The sequence below is a fragment of the Trichechus manatus genome, unplaced genomic scaffold (assembly GCF_000243295.1).
Source record: "Trichechus manatus latirostris isolate Lorelei unplaced genomic scaffold, TriManLat1.0 scaffold00035, whole genome shotgun sequence".
NCBI classification, from domain to species: Eukaryota; Metazoa; Chordata; class Mammalia; order Sirenia; family Trichechidae; genus Trichechus; species Trichechus manatus.
Window position 1 is genome coordinate 14,516,078 of NW_004443971.1, and position 16,529 is coordinate 14,532,606.

The 16,529-nt window shown below is 44.9% G+C and overlaps 1 protein-coding gene across 1 annotated transcript in view; it reads right to left on the reverse strand.

Annotated features, from left to right (window-relative positions):
• NAV1 (neuron navigator 1) overlaps positions 1–16,529 on the reverse strand; it is a 57,747-nt gene that overhangs the window by 40,651 nt on the left and 567 nt on the right. The window contains exons 2-8 of the mRNA XM_023730346.1: positions 15,080–15,377; positions 13,593–14,286; positions 12,329–12,772; positions 11,495–11,536; positions 10,612–10,760; positions 8,559–8,729; positions 7,393–7,445 (exon numbers count right to left, since the gene is read on the reverse strand). Of these exons, the coding sequence (XP_023586114.1) occupies positions 7,393–7,445; positions 8,559–8,729; positions 10,612–10,760; positions 11,495–11,536; positions 12,329–12,772; positions 13,593–14,286; positions 15,080–15,266 (1,740 nt within the window). The 5' untranslated portion in view covers positions 15,267–15,377. The remainder of the gene's footprint in view (positions 1–7,392; positions 7,446–8,558; positions 8,730–10,611; positions 10,761–11,494; positions 11,537–12,328; positions 12,773–13,592; positions 14,287–15,079; positions 15,378–16,529) is intronic.

Here is a 16,529-nt window from a genome sequence, read left to right on the forward strand (position 1 = left end):
CAGTACCAGTCTGTTTTGATTACTATAGCTGTATAAAACAAACACACAAACAAAAAACCAAAAAACAAAAATCAAACCTGTTGCCGTTGAGTCCATTCCAACTCATACTGACCCTATAGGACAGAGTAGAACTGCCCCATCGGGTTTCCAGTGAGCAGCTGGTGGATTCAAACTGCTGACCTTTTGGTTAGCAGCCAAGCTCTTAACCACTGGGCCACCAAGGCTCCCTGTAGCTCTATTAAAAAAAACCAAACCTGTTGCTGTTGAGTTGATTCCAACTTATAGCAACTCCATAGGCCAGAGGAGAACTGCCCCATAGGGTTTCCAAGGAGCGGCTAGGGGATTTGAACTGCCAACCTTTTGGTTAGCAGCAGAGCTCTTAACTACTGTGCCACCAGGGCTCTGTAGCTGTATAGTATGTTTTAAGAATCAGGAAGTGTGAATCCTCCTACTGTGTTCTTCTTTTTCAACATTTTTTTAGCTATCTGAGGCCTCTTGCCATGCCACATACAGTTGAGAATTGGTTTTCCTATATCTGTAAAGAAGGCCATTGGAATCTTGATCAGGATTGCATTGAATCTATAGATAGCTTTGGGTAGTACTGATATCTTAACATATTAAGTATTCCAATCCAGGAACATGGAACATCTTTCCATTTATTTAATTCTTTAATCTCTTTCAGCAGTGTTTTACAGTTTTCGTTGTGTAAGTCCTTTATGTCCCTGGTTAGATTTATTCCTAGGTATTTTATTCTCTTAGATGCTATTGTAAATGTAATTGTTTCCCTAATTTCCCTTTCATATATCTCATTGCTGGTGTATAGAAACTCAACTGATTTTTGTTGACCTTATACCCTGCAACTTTGCTAAATTCCTCTATCAGCTCTAGAAATTTTCTTGTGGACTCTTTGGGATTTTCTACATATAGGATCCTATCATCTGCGAATAGAGATAACTTTACTTCTTTTCCAATCTGGATACTTTTTATTTCTTTTTCCTGTCTTTTGGCTAGGACTTTGGTGAGAGTGGGCACCCTTGTTTGTTCCCAAATTGAAGGGGAAAGGTCTCAGTCTTTCTCCATTAAGTATAACATTGGCTGCTGGCTTTTCATGTATGCCTTGAATCATAGTGAGGAATTTCCCGTCTATTCCAATCTTCTTCAGGGTTTTCATCAAGAAAGTTGTTGGATTTTGTTAAATGCTCTTTCTGCATCCATAGAGATGATCACGTGGTTCTTTTCCTTTGTTCTATTGATGTGGTGTACTATGTTGGTTGATTTTCTAATGTTGAACCATCCTTGCATTCCTGGAATAAATCCCACTTGGTCATGGTGTATGACTCTTTTAATATGCTATTGGATTGTGTTCAATAGTATTTTGTTGAAGATTTTTACATCTATATTCATAAGAGCTATTGGCCTGCAGTTTTCTTTTCTTGTGGTGTCTTTGTGTTTTTTGCCTATCAGGGTTATGTTTGCTTCATAGAATGAATTACAGGGTATTCCGTCCTTCTCTATCTTTTAGAAGATTTTAAATAGTATTCGTGCCAATTCTTCTCTAAATATTTGGTAGAATTCCCCAGTGAAGCCATCTTGTCCAGGACTTTTTTTTTGGGTCGGGAGGTTTTTGATCACTGATTTGATCTCTTCACTTGTTATGAGTCTGTTGAGACTTTCTATTTCCTCTTGAGTCAGTCTGGGTAGGTTCTGTGCTTCTAATAATTTGTCCATTTCATCTAGGTTATCCAGTTTGTTGCCATACAGTTGTTCAAAATATTCTGCCATAATTCTCTTTATTTCTATAGGGTCAGTTGTAATGTCCCTCTTTCATTTTTTATTTTGGTTATTTGATTCTTGTCTTTTCTTTGTCAGTCTAGCTAAAGGTTTGTCAGTTTTATTGATCTTTTCAAAGAACCAATTTCTGGCTTTATTGATTCTCTCTATTGTTTCTCTGTTTTTCATTTTATTTATTTCTTCCCTGATCTTTGTTATTTCTGTTCTTCTGGTAGGTTTAGGCTTAGTTTGCTCTTCTCTTTCTAGTTCCTGGAGTTGTTGAGTTAGGCTGTTAATTGGAGATCTTTTTTATTTTCTGTAGGCGTTTATTGCTAAAAGTTTCCGAGTACTACCTTTGCTGCATCCTATTGAGTTTCGGTATGTTCTGCTTTCATTTTTCATTTGACTCTAAGAAATTTGTGATTTCTCTTTTAATTCCTTTCTTGACCCATTGGTAGTTTAATAGTGTGTTGTTTAATTTCCATACGTTTGTGTATTTTCCAGGATTTTTTCTGTTATTGATTTCTAGCTTTACTCTGTTGTAGTCAGAGAAAATACTTTGTATGATTTCAGTCTTTTTAAATTTATCAAGACTTCCTTTGTGACCTAAAATGTGGTCTATCCTGGAGAATGAGCCATGTGCAGTAGAGTAGGATGTATATTGTGCTGTTTTGGGGTGGAGTGTTCTATATATGTCTGTTAAGTCTAGTTGGTTTACAGTGTCATTCAGGTCCTCTGTTTCCTTGTTGATCTTCTTTCTAGATTTTCTGTCCAATATTGAAAGTGGTGTATTGAAGTCTCCAGCTATTACTGTAGTACTATCTGTTTCTCCCTTCAATTCTGTCAGTGTTTGCTTTATATATTTAGGTGCCCTGAAGTTGTGTACATATGTTTATGATTGTTAAATATTCTTGATTAATTGACCCTTTTATCACTATATAATGTCCATCCCTATCTCTTCTGAAAGAATTTGTCTTAAAGTCTACTTTGTCTGATATTAAGATTGCCACCTCAGCTCTCTTGTAGTTATTATTTGCATGGAATACTTGTTTCCATCCTTTCACTTTCAACCTATTTGTGTCCTTGAGTTTAAGGTCTGTCTCTTGAAACAGCATATAGTTGGATCATGTTTTTTTATCCATTCTGCCACTGTCTGCCTTTTGATTGGAGCATTTAGTCCATTTACATTCACTGTAACTACTGGTAAGAAGTGACTAACTTCTGCCATTTTCTTATTTATTTTTTTGCATGTCTTAAGCCTTCTTTGTCTTTGTCCTTTAGTACTGCTTGCTTTTGTGTTTTGCTGGTTTATTGTAGTGAGTCTTTTTGGTTCCGTTCTCCTTTCCTTTTGTGTATTTTTTTTAAATATATTTTCTTAGTGGTTACCATGAATATTACATTTAAGAGCTTGTATGTATAACATACTAAGAGCCTTGGTAGCATAGTGGTTAAGAGCCTGGCTGCTGAGCAAAAGGCTGTCAGTTTGAATCTACCAGCTGCTCCTTGGAAACCCTATGGGGCAGTTCTGTCTGTCCTATAAGGTCTCTATGAGTCAAAATCAACTCAATGGCAACAGGGTTTTTTTGATTTATAACATTCTAGGGTAAGTTGGTACCAACTTAACTTTAGTAACATACAAGAAATTCTATATCTATACAGTTCCTCTCCCTCCCCTTTTTTGTTGTTGTTATCACTGATTGCATCTTAACACTTCATGCGCCCTCCAACAAAATTTTATTCTTGCCTCTTATGTATCTGTTATTAAAAAACATGAAGGACAAAACATTTAGTATTATCAAGCATGAATACCTTATTACTAGCCCTTATACTTGTCCATGTACTTCCCTTTATTAGGAATCTTTCTTTTTATGTACAGCTTCGAATTACTTTCTAGGGTCTTCTCCCTTCCATCTAAAGAACTCCCATTAGTATTTTTTATAGGGCTGATCTGAGGGATGAGTTCTCTCAGTTTCTGTTTGTCTGGGAATGTTTTAATTTCACCCTCACTCTTGAAGGATAGTTGGCAGTTTTTTTTCTTTTTCTTTCAGCACTTTAAATATATCATTCCATTGCCTTTTGGCCTCCAATGTTTCTGAGGAAAAACTGGCATTTAATCTTATTGGAGATCCTTTGTATGTGACTGTTTGCTTCCCTCTCACTGCTTTCAGAATTCTCTCTTTATCTTTAATTTTTGAGAGCCTAACTATGATGTGTCTTGGTGTAGATCTCTTTGGGTTTATCCTGCTTGGGGTTCTTTGAGTTTCTTGGAGTTGTAGATTCATGCCTTTTGTTAGACTGGGGACATTTTCTGTCATTATTTCTTTAAATATTCCTTCTGTCCCTTTCTCTCTCTCATCTCCTTTTGGAAGTCCCAAGATATGTATATTAGGTCTCTTGTTGTCCCATAATTCCATTAAATTGTGTTCAGCCTTCTTGATCCTCCATTCTTGTTGCTCTTCAGTGTCTGTAATTTTAATTGTCAGATCGTCTAATTTGCTGTTCTTTCTTCTGCTGGTTAAGTCCTTCTATTGTGCTTCTCATTTCAGTTATTGTCGCTTTCAGTTGCAATCTCTTTTTTTTAGATCCGCATTTTGTTCCTGCATGGTTTTCCTTATTTCTTTTAACTCTTTGTCTATGTTTTCCCTTAGTTCTTTAATTATATTTAATGTTGTTGTATTATATTCTTCCATTTTTTTCATTATTTGGTCATCCCTAGATGTACTTTCACTCCCTTTGTCATGTTCACTTAGATGGGCCATTGTTTCTCTGTTCTTTGTGTGTGTTGTGATTTTTTTGTTGGGGCACTGGAATTTTCGAGGGTGTTAATTTTCTCATTTTCCCCCAGTATTTGGTGTTTTTATCCACACTATTTTCTGCAAGAAACTCTTAGGTGGGCAGAGCCTTTAGCCTTTGCTTACCATTCCCTCTCCCTCTCTGTGATAACTCCTTTTCCCTCCCTGGTTTAGTTGGAATTTGAAAGTTCCAGATCTCGTTTTTCAACTTTCAATCTCTCCCAAACACGCCAGACAACACACTGTGGTCAGTCTGTCCGCCACCAATGGGCACCGCCACTCAGGCGAGATATTGTGTACTAATCAATCTGTCCACCAGGAGGCACAGTCCCGTCTGTCTGCTTACTACTGCCTTCCCTTCTGTTTCTGCAATCACGTTTTCAGTCAGAAAATCCACACTCAGTAAGTTGGGGCTGGGTATTGCCCTCTGGTTTTGCCTGAGGTTTCCTTCCCTACTCTGTGGAGACTGCTTATAGCTGAACTGGCGTTCAGGGAAGCACAGGCAGATTTTCTTCTGTTTCAGGAGGAGGAGAAGCTGGCACTCCCCAGAAGGACCTCTGAGAGATCTGTTTCATTCGTTTCAGAGCCCCAGTGGCCCTGTGGTGGTTGGGGGAGCAGTCTCCACTTAGGTGACCCACTTCTTGACTCCACTGTAGGGAACTTTCTGTAGTTCTTATCAGTACAGCAGCTGACAGTTACTGGTTGGAGAAGGGGTAGTCACACTCCGAACGGACCCCCAGAGAGGTCTGTCTTGTTGATATCAGAGCCAGCCCTGTAGTATGTTGGCTGTGGGTGTAGCCTCCACTCAAGATTCCTGGTTCCTAGCACACAGCTGCCTAAGTCAGCAGTCCTCAGTACTGACTGTAACGGGGAGCAGACAGATCCAAACTGATCCCCAGGGAGGTCTATCCTGTTGGTTTCAGAGGCATGAGCTATGGGGTACACAGGGAAGCAGGTATAGTGCTCAATATGGGAGCAGACTCCACTGCAAGGGGTCTTTTGTAGCAGTTTGCAACAGCCTGGCAACCAACAATTACCATGTAGGGGAGGGGGTGTCACGCTTTGGTCAGATCCCCATGGAATTCTGCCTTGTTGTTGTCAGAGTCCCCCCAGTAGATTGTTGGCTGTGAGTGCATCCTCTACTGCAGACTCCTGCTTCCTAACACACAGCAGCCTCAGTCAGCAGTCCTCAGTGCCAACTGGAAGTGGGGGCAAACTAACCCTAATTGACCCCCAGGGAGGTTTGTCCTATTGGTTTCAAAGGCCAGAGGTATGGGGTGTACCGGGAGGCAGGGAGAGTGCTGACTATGGGAGCCGACTCCACTGCATGAGCCTTCTGCAGCAATTCAAAGTAGGCTTACAGCCGACAGTGTCTGGGTTGGGGAGGTGCTGGCACACTCCAAATGGATCCCCGGGGAGGTCTGCCTTGTTGCCTTCATGGCCCCTACTGGAGTATGTTGGCTATGGGTGTAGCCTCCATTAAAGATGCCAGCTTCTTAAGACACAGCAGCCTCAGTCAGCAGTCCTCAGCACTGACTGAAAGGGGAACAGACAGGCCACAACTGACTCCCTGGGAGGTCTGTCCTGTTGGTTTCAGAAGCCTGAGCTATGGGGTACACAGGGAAGCAGAGAGTGTTGACTGTGAGAGCAGACTCCACTGCACCAGCCTTCTGTAGCAATCTGCAGTAAGTTTGCAATTGACAGTGTCTGGGTGGAGAGGTGCTGGCACACTCCAAATGGACCCCTGGGGAGGTCTGCATTGTTGATTTTAGAGCAGACACTTGGGGTCTTGTCTCTTTGTACAAGCAGGGGCTGTGACAGTTAGGGAAACAGGCTCTTTTTCTGGTGCTACTACCCCAGTTCACAGCAGCTTGTGGCCCCTGTGGCTGGGGGAGGGGGAGGGATGGTGGGAGAAGTGATTTTCCTACCATATGTGACTCATTGATTTGTTGATTCTTGCCTGTCTGCAGTTCCCCGCTGCTTTCCTCTGCTCCCCAATTCAGAGTCCCTCAAAGCAGAGCACCATTCCTTGTTGTATTTTAGGGGGAGGGTCAGAATGATGGTTTGTTTACGCCAGCATTTTCCAAGGCTGTAATCTTTATGGAAGCAGATTGCCACATTTTCTTCCCACAGTGCAGCTAGTGGGTTTGAACCACCGACCTTTTGGTTAGCAGCTGAGCACTTAACCACTGGACCACCAGGACACCTTTCAGACCCTATACTGTGCCACCAGGGCACCTTTCAGACCATATAAAAGATTTCTGTGGTGCTCATCTCCAGCCAATTTTTAATTGCCAAGAAGGCTAGGAAATAAAAATTTGGTTGTTCTAAAGACTAACCCTTACTGCCAGCAACTTAAAGGAGTAAAGAATTAGGAGCAGAACAAATCTCAGAGTCAGATAATACCTAGCAGCCAAATGTAGTGCCTGGTGCCCCAGATTGAACACTTTCAATAAATTCTGTAATTACTAAAATTCCAGAGACTGAGGAATCCCCTATCTCACCTTGCGATAAATGCTCCCTACTTACCACGGCACAGAAAGGGCTCTGTAACGGGATTCTCTATTTTTCAAGGGAGGGGAACAGAAAATCACGGGAGTTGCTCAGGAGTTGGTGGTGAAGCCAGGAAGACCACCGAGGAACTGAATCACCCAATTGAGCACTCTAAGCTATAGGTATTTTCCCCCACACTTACCCCAGATCTATAGGCACAATGAAGAGGCAGCAGTGCCCCTCAGCCCCCACCCAGCTACCCAACCAAAGGAGCTTCAAGAACAGATAGAATGGTGGGGAGAAGGGGTGAGGGAAGAAGAGAAATTAATGCTCTTACTGAGGAGTAAGTGGAGGAGGCACTGGAGGCCAGGGACAGCACTGAGCCATGAACTGAAAGAGAAGCAGAACACAAAGAGTTAACAGAGGGCTCCAGGACAAGGGGTTCCTAAGGCAGGAGTTTGGATTCTGATTCTGGAGGAGCAAACAGAAAGAACAGAATAGGGGACCCAATTGGTATCACAACAGCCCAAAGCAGGTATCTCTGCTACGGAGACAAGGTTCCGAGTAGAGACAGTCTCCTCTCTCGGTCTATATTCTCTAGCAGCCTGGGAATGGTGGTCCCTTGCTTAGCCTGCTCCGAGGGACACAGGACTTAAGGGAAGGGGGAAGGAGATTTTCATGGGCAAGGCGTCATCTTCCCAATCAGGACAGTACATTAGCTGCAGAGGAGGGGAGTTTCTCATCAGAGCTGTTCAGAACAAATACTGCAGTTCTGCCTGTGCCTCCTCTTCTCAGCACTTGGGAACTTGCCTAGGATCCTGAGGATCATTCAGATGAAAAAAAAAAAAACTTAAGTGAGGAATATTCATTCTGATTACTCCATAGAGCCCTACTGAAAGAACACCTGCAAGGAATGCCTTCTGGAATGAGTGTCCTGAAAATAACAATGGGATGTCTAGTCTATCATAAAGCCTAGTCTTCCAGGCTCTGACCAACATTAACACTCAGATCACCACCAACAACCAGATGGTCCCCTCTGAAGCTAATAAGCTTTGGAATATTCTTGAAGGAGGAATGAGATGCCTAATTCTTTGCAAAGATTTAAAGGATTTAAGAGCTACCATTATGTCCTCTTATCTTTTCATACATTCTAAAAGACTGTGGGGAGGAAAGACTACTGCTAGAATGAGGAGGATGGGAGCTGTGGTTTTCAGAGTATTCTGATGGGTACCATTTAACCCTTCCATGCTTAACTTCCCTCCCCCAGCCCCAATGATAAATGCTCCATCCCAGAGCACAGTACTAGATGGTGCCACCCAAGGTGTCTGGGCCCCCAGACCCTTCAAAGGGATGGGAAGAAAGAACTGAAATGGCCCCAACTGGATGTTCTGTGAATCATATATGTGCGTGTGGTGGTGGTAGTGGTGGTAGTGGAGGTGGTGGTGGGTGAGGGGACCCAGCAGAGCTGGAATGAGCGTGAACCGCGCTAGCATGAAGTCTCACCATCGTCCGTGGGGTCTCGGAAGGATCCTGACCGAATCATTCCCTTGGGTCTCTCGGCCAGGGACAGGGTGCTCCCCATTTGGGAGCCGCTGTACAGCTCGAAGGCCGCCTCGTGGGTGGGGATGCTGTTGGAGCGGGTGATTCTTGGCGTGGTGGCCGCAGTGGGACTCACTGGAAGGACAGAGGGAAGGGGGACAGGAGAGGGTGGGGGAAGGCAGGAGAAGAGGCAGGGTCATCAGCTCTCTGGTCCCTTGGGGAATGGAGCACCAGGAGCATGAGAGGCAAAGGCAAGAGGGCAGGAGAGGAAGGGGCAGGTGGGGCAGTGGGAGTGTGCAAGCAGCTGGTGGTTAGGAGCGGGGTCCTTCCTGGGGAGATCAAGCCCTAAAGGAGAAGGACTCTGCTATCTGGAATAAAGGGTGAAGAGCGTTTCCTATCTTAAAGAACTTTCCTTGGCCCTGCCTGCCCTAGAGTTGTTGCTTTTGAAGGTTAGGCTGGGGGCCTCGCAGCTTTTATGAAACCTTCACATCACACGGATGTGCCAATGAAAATGGGATGTAGTGGTTCTCTAAAATACAACTGGTGGCTTGGAGGACTGAGAATTCAGACCAAGACTGAGATCTGAATGATGAAAAAGAACCAGTTAGAGAAGGGGGCTAGGCTATAAAATCCCATGGGCTCAGCATTATGCAAGAGGGTAAAACTCTTCCCACAAAGCAGTGGCTTTGTGGCTTTCTAGGTTCCTGAGTCAGTTCTAAAGCATCCAGAAATCTGGCCCTCTGTGCCTAGCTTTCCTCTGGTTAGTAGGTCAGACAGACAGAGCAGGTGAAAATGTCAGGTAAAGCTTGTGAAGCCAGGCTCATCTGCATCCCTGTTGACCTTGAGAACCCTTCCCTTTGCTCCCTGCTAGGATTACAGCCTTTCAAAGTTGACACCCATATGGAACCACCTTGTCTATTCCTTTGCCTCCATACAGGCAGATGGCTGTCTAGTCCATTCATAAAGACCTGTGCAGAAGATGATTTCATAACACTTCTCTCTTGTTTCTTTTCACATTAGTAAGCTGTTTAGTCCGATCCCTCATCCTGCAGTGTAAATGCATTTCCTCTTGTTTGGCCCTAGTGGAGATGGAGAACAAGCTGGCTACATCCTCCATTTAATAACCCTTTAGAGACCAGGTGACCTTTCCTTAAGTATCATTCCCTTCTCTAGGCAAAATGATTCTGATTCCTAGTCTTTCTTTAAATTCCCCACAGTCATCACACGGGAATGTCCTTGTGTCCTTGGCTTTTCCTCACTGCCTTTCTTCTCTCAGCTGAAAGAGATGAGTTTAGCAACATGCAACAAGCAAACAACAGGCCTACCCAGGCACTGTCCAAAGGGAGTTGTGTCAGGCCAGTCATGACACACTGCTTCCCAGAATCAGGGCTGCTGTGCTTCTGTGCAAGGGCCAGGCCTTCTACCCGAAGCTTCTTCCCTTCCCTGTCTCTGAATCATGAAGCCTTCCTAGCTCTCCCTTCTCCTTAGGCTTTAGAAAAGGTATGGCCAGGACAAGTCTCAGACAGCTCTTCCTTCAGGGCTATGATGGCCCAGTCTCAGCCAGAGCAATTGGGAAATCTGGACTTTTCTGGGTTCAAAGGTAGATCCTACCCTTTGTGATCACGACCTTTTCTTCCTTCCTCCCCACCAGCCTAGCACTTCAGAACTGCCCTTTCACCAGCTCGTCGTTGCGGCATTGGGCGTGGGGCTCCTTGCTGGCAATGTTTGATCTCCAGGCCTCAGTTAATGGCTTTTCTGTGCTATCACTCAGACTTTCTGATGCTACAAGCCCCCTATGGAAGACTAAACAACTTGTGTCCAAGGGCAGCTTTCCAGTTTAGGATCTTGGAGCACTTTGCCTTCAATCTTATTTTGGATGAATAAACCGAGGTGCCATGATGCAATGGAATATAATGAGTCAAATACGAGATGAAAGCCAAAGCCCAGCTGCGTTGCCTCATCCTGCAGGGTGACCCTGCTTCATCCCATGCCACAATGAGTGACTGAAAACACTGACCTATGTTGGTAAGCTGGCCCTTTGCACTCAGGGACAGGGGGAGCGCAGGTGGAGAAGGCAGTTCTGACTGGTCGTCTGATTCGGGCAGCCCACTGATGGTATGGGAGTGTCGCCTCTCCTTGGTCTCCTCCTGGGACTGAAGCTGGTACCTATAGAAGGCAGCAGAAGAACTCTGTCTGGGCAACTACAACATGGTATCAGGGGTCTGGTTAATGTAGAGGATGTCTGAGCTAGGCCAGAGCCAAGAAATTCTGAAAGCAGGACAAGGAAAAGAGGGAGCAGAGGGGAGCTGCCCAAGAAGGGAGTAAAAGAGTAAAAAGGCTCAGCATCCTCTCCCAGACCATCAAGAGGGTACTGAAGGACTAGCAAGTGTCTCCACGAGATTCCTGAGGTGAGGACAGGAATGATGGAGGAAGCATTGGAACTTGTTCCCTGAAGCTCAGAACAGAGCTTTATGACCCCATATGTGGGCTGTCAGGTAGAAGGAGTCATCTAACAGCACAACTCAAGTCTGCAGTAACAGTGGAAAACCAGCTTTGTCCTGCCCCTTGCCCATTTGAGTGATCCCAGAGGCAGTCTGTTCTCCATCAGACTGTGAGGGAGGAAAATTACAGAGACGATATTCAGCCAGGACTGGGATAACACGGGCTGATACAAGTAAGTGTGATTCCCATGTGCAAACTTGTTCCTCCCCTCTCACCAACAAAGAATACTTGCTATAAGGCTGACTCACACATAATATTAAGCTTGGACAGGGTATTCAGAGATATTTATATAAGACCACATACAAATGACTGGGGGCCTGGGAGAGATCAAGTTATGACTTTTCATACAGACAAGGAGCCCCTGGTATAGGAAAGAAAAAAATACATTTAAGGGTTACCTGAGCCCTTTCTTGGGAAGGGTGTTCCGATCCCGCTGATTACTGGGAGATTAAAAAAAAGAGAGAGAGAAACATGTGGGTACATCTTAGAAACCAGTTTGGGACCGTAGTGTTGAGGGATGCAGATCTTGGACTCAGGACATCAAACTGTCAGCCCTTTCACCTTTATAAACAAATGAGAAGACAGCACAGCCTGCCTCTTGGTTCATAACTTGGGAAATTTATCTGAAATGGTACATGTTTTTCTCTACGTAGGACTCAGGGTGTGGTTAGTTTAAAGATCCTAGTTAAAAGATCCTTTCTCATGGGTGGAAAACAAGGTGTTGTATAAAAGAAACAGTTTTGGAATAGGAATTGAAAGCCTTATTAAATTCCAGGTCAAGCTAATTATGAGATCTTGGGTAAGTCACTTAACTTCTTTGTGCAGTGGATTCCCTATGGGGAATAATAATTTAAAAAGCAAAACAAAACAATGAAAAAACACTTGTCCTACCTATCTCCTGAAGTTTTTGTGAAGCAAATGGAATTACTTAATGTATGTGAAAATACTTTGAAAAGTCACAATGTGGCATACAAACAAAGGATAGTATTATTAATGGGAAAGAGCCCTGGTGGGCCAGTTGTTAAGCGCTTGGCTACTAACCAAAAGACTGGCAGTTCGGACCCACCAGCTGCTCCATGGGAGAAAGATGTGGCAATCTGCCTCTGTAAAAATTACAGCCTTGGAAACCCTATGGGGCAGTTCTACTCTGTCCTAAAGGGTTGCTGTGAGTTAGAATCGACTCAGTGGGTTTGGTGGGACAGGCTCAGAGAGCCCTGTCTCTATCCACTTACCCGTCCAGCTGCCCAGTTCTGGGGCTTCCACTCCAGGTCAGCTCTTCTGTCTCCTCCTCTGGGGGTGCAGCAGGGGGAGCAGGTGGGGTGGGGATGGGAGCACTGCTGGGAAAGGCACTGGGCAGGCTCATTGGCATCTGGAGGGACTCCATGCTCCTGTGCAGGCCTGAGAGTTTGGGGTACATGTGGGTCTCCTTTGGGACACTGAAACCACTCATTAGCTCCAGGCCCTGGGAGAAGCTGGCTGAGTTAATATTGAGGATGGGTGCTGGACTGGGGGTGAAGCAAGAAGGGAGAGGGGACCCAGTTGCTGAGCTTGTAGCGTGCAGATCTGGGACCTTCGAAGCGTGGGCATCACTGGAGGCTGGCAGATCCAGGCTGTTGGAGTTGACCTTATCTAGATTGGCTAGTGAAGGTGGCTTGACAAAGCTCTTAGCTGTGGTCCTGAGAGAAATCAAGACAAAACAAAATATTTAGAGTCACAGAACCATAGAAGCCAGAGGTAGATGGGCCCTTAGAGAAACCCTAGTCCGATTTCCTCGTTTCCTGACTACTCGCTAAGTACAGAGGTTGTTGTGAAATACACTGGAAGAACATCCAATACAGGTAGTTCTGATTTACGACGTATTCGAGTTACAATGAACCGCACTACAACAGTTTTTTTTTTTTTGGTACATCTTATCTTTAGTAATATGTACTACATATATTGTTGCAGCACATCATTTGCTGATATCACCACATCTGTAAGTTATGTAACCCCCAAAGACAAATAAAGATTGGATTTATAAAGATACTGATAATAAAAGACAACAATAATGAAAAAAAGTGAGAAATTCGACTTATATCAGAACTGACTTATGACAGAAAGTCATTGGAATGGAACCCCGGCGTCGTAAGTCAGGGGTACTTGTACTTGCCTCGGGGCATCTTTAGTCTAATGAGGGAGACAGCACATGCACATTGGAGAACAAGTGAATTTATACACACACGGGCATATGTGTGTAAATTAACATAGTAAAACTACCCGTATACATGCTGAAGGCAAGTTAAAGCTGACCAAGAAATAGTACAAAGGAGGTGAGTTTTGAATATAGTTTTGAAAGAGGGAGAAGGATGTTGGCACAGAGGGAGGAGAGGGGAATAACCCATGCAAGACTGACGATAAGAGCAGCCAGGCCACGCCTTGCCTAGTCCAAGGAGTGCAGGGATACGCAAAAGCATGACAGAGCAGACAGACAAGGAGGACGCTGCCCAGTTTACGGACCTGAGAGGAGTTGGTGGTAGCTCTGCCAACTTGGTGGCTGAGGGGTGACTTGCTTGGTTCTTGGGAGTACTCTCTGGGGAGCCAATGCTCTTCAGGGAGATGTTATCTGAGTCCAAGGCCACAGCCTTGGCTTTGGCCTTCTCCTTTTCCCGGTCCGTCTGATTGACAGGGGCTGGAGTGGTCCGCCCACTGGGTACCTTGGAAGGCTCCTTCAGTCTGGAGGGTGTAAGGCCTCCCTGCTTGGTGCTGAGGAGACTGGGGTCAATGCTGCTACTAACAGGGCGAGGTCCACCCCGCCCACCGGTGACACTCATAGAGCTCGACTTGGCTGGCCGGGGCAGGCTGCGGTACTGGATGTTGGAACGGGCTCCAGGAGCCAGGAATCCAGGCTCTGCACTGTTGGATACATCTAAGCTAGTCTTGCGTCCATTTACTGGCTTGACAGGGATGCCTGAGGACTTCTGGATCTTGCTGAGAGTGGCTGAACCACCAGTCTGCATGACGGTGGCCGTGCCTGTGGCAGGAGGCGGCTTCTTGTAGCCAAAGGATCCCGAAGTGGAGGGGCGAGCAATGCCCGAGGGGGGCTTCTTGGCATCGCTCAGGCGATCCCGGCCAGCATCAGAAGAGGAGCGCTGTAGGCCAGTATTCTTCACTGCAAGCTTACCCTTGTCTGTAGCTTTACCTTCAGGTTTGCCTGCAAGAGAGCAGGAAGAGGTAAAAGTAGCTCATATCTTGGCCAATGGATTGCAGAATTTTAGAGGCCTAAATATGGGCATGCAGCTGATAAGTCTCCTTCTTGCCAGAAGAGAGACTTTGGGTAGGGGTGCCTGGGATTTTACTTTTATTTATTTTGTTTTCTGTTCCCAGAGTAGGATAGTCCATTTTGGTTAAAATGGCGAGGCAACCACAAAGATTATCAAGAAGAAAGTTCATCTAACAACTGGTCAAGGAAGGGAAAAAAAGGAGAGGGAGAAAATGGACTAGGGTATAGAAATATCTACTGGAAATTAGTGACTAAAGGGAAATGTTGATGGAGGCTAAAAGTTACCCAAGGGGCCAACTTTGGGAGCGCTACAAATGCTACAGTCATTTCATTTATCATTTTCGTAGGCACTCCCTAGGATGTCAAGCAAGAACCTTGTGAAGATAAGTACACCAACCAAATGTCTTGGGAGCGAGAAGAAAGAAACCAATGGGAAGTGGTTGAAGGCAGGTCAAACTAGTCTCTAAACGTACCATACTCCCTCCACTCATCTACCTCTTACTAGCTGTGTGATTTTGGCCAAACCATTTAACTTTTTCCAGTTTCTATTTCCACCTGTATAAAATAGGGATAGTAATACCTGTCCTTCCTAACTCATGGGGCTGTTGTGAAGACCAAATAAGATTACAGCACTATGCAAATGTTTGCTGTAATGACCATTAAAAAGAGGAGCAACCAAAGAAATAGGTCTTTGCCTTTGTCCCTTCTTTTATTCCAGGCTTACCTGCAACTTTGAGGGCACTCTGGGCTGTATGAGTGATAGGGGACGTGACAGCAACTGGTGGGGTCTTTCCCTTTTTCAGGGAACCAGGGTGTCCCAGGCTGATGGGCTTTTTCAGTTCTCCAACCTTGGATGAATCATCACAACTCTCAGGCCGCTCTCTCCGCCACTTAGAAGTCCCAGGTTCCATCTTCAGGCTCCCACTGTCGTACTCCAGTTTTTTGGGGGCCTTCTCCTCCGATTCACTAAACCAGTTTAACCCGCTTTCTGCCAGAGAGCGCTTCTCTGAGTCTGTGCGTAGCTAAGAAGAAGAGAAAAAGGTAGAGTGAGATGCTTATTTGGGGATGGGGGAATGGATGGCTGAGGGGATTTATTTTGGTTGCTAGTGGCCCTGCGCTTCAAACAGTATTCAGTCAACCTAGGGTTTCTACCTATACTTCTGGGGTTCCAGATAGATGACATCATATATATTCCTGGGTTTCTTTTTTTCTTCAGTTGGAGTAGCTCTTAAGCATCACTCCAAATTGGTGTGGGCACTAAATATAGGCTCTACTCACTATGACAGCACCTAATGTCTCGGGTGGTTGCTGTTAACTGCCATTGAGTTGGCCCTCAATTCATGGTGACCCCATGCACAATGGGACTGGACCAATGTGATCCATAGGGTTTTCACTGGCTGACTTTTTGGAAGTAGATCTTCAGGGCTTTCTTCCTAGTCTGTCTTAGTCTGGAAGCTCCAGTGAAACCTGTTCAGCATCATACCAATACACAAGCCTCCAATGACAGACAGATGGTGGCTGTGCTTGAGGTGCATTGGCTGGGAATCGAACTCACATGCAAGCCTCCACTGACAGACAGATGGTGGCTGTGCTTGAGGTGCATTGGCTGGTAATCGAACCCGAGTCTCCTGCACGGAAGGTGAGAATTCTACCACTGAACTACTACTGCCCTCTAATGTCTTGGGTAGCCTCAGCCTTTTTTTCCAGCCCTAAAAGAACTTGGGAAACGCTGGTGGCATAGTGGTTAAGAGTTTGGCTGCTAACCAAAAAGGTGGGCAGTTCGAATCCACCAGGCACTCCTTGGTAACCCTACGGGGCAGTTCTACTCTGCCTTATAGGGTCACTATGAGTCAAAATCGACTCCATGCCACAGGTTTGGTTTTTTTTTTTTTTTGGTAAAAGAATTTGCCACCAACAAAAAAAAAGCCCTGGCCCAGATGGCTTCACCAGAGAATTCTACAAAACATTCAGAGAAGAGCTTGTACCAGTACTACTCAAGCTATTTCAGAGCATAGGAAAGGAAGCAACACTTCCGAATTCATTCTACGAAGCCAGCATAACCCTGATACCAAAACCAGGCAAAGATGCCACAAAAAAAGAAAATTACAGACCAATATCTCTCATGAATATAGATGCAAAAATTCTCAACAAAATTCTAGCCAATAGAATTCAGC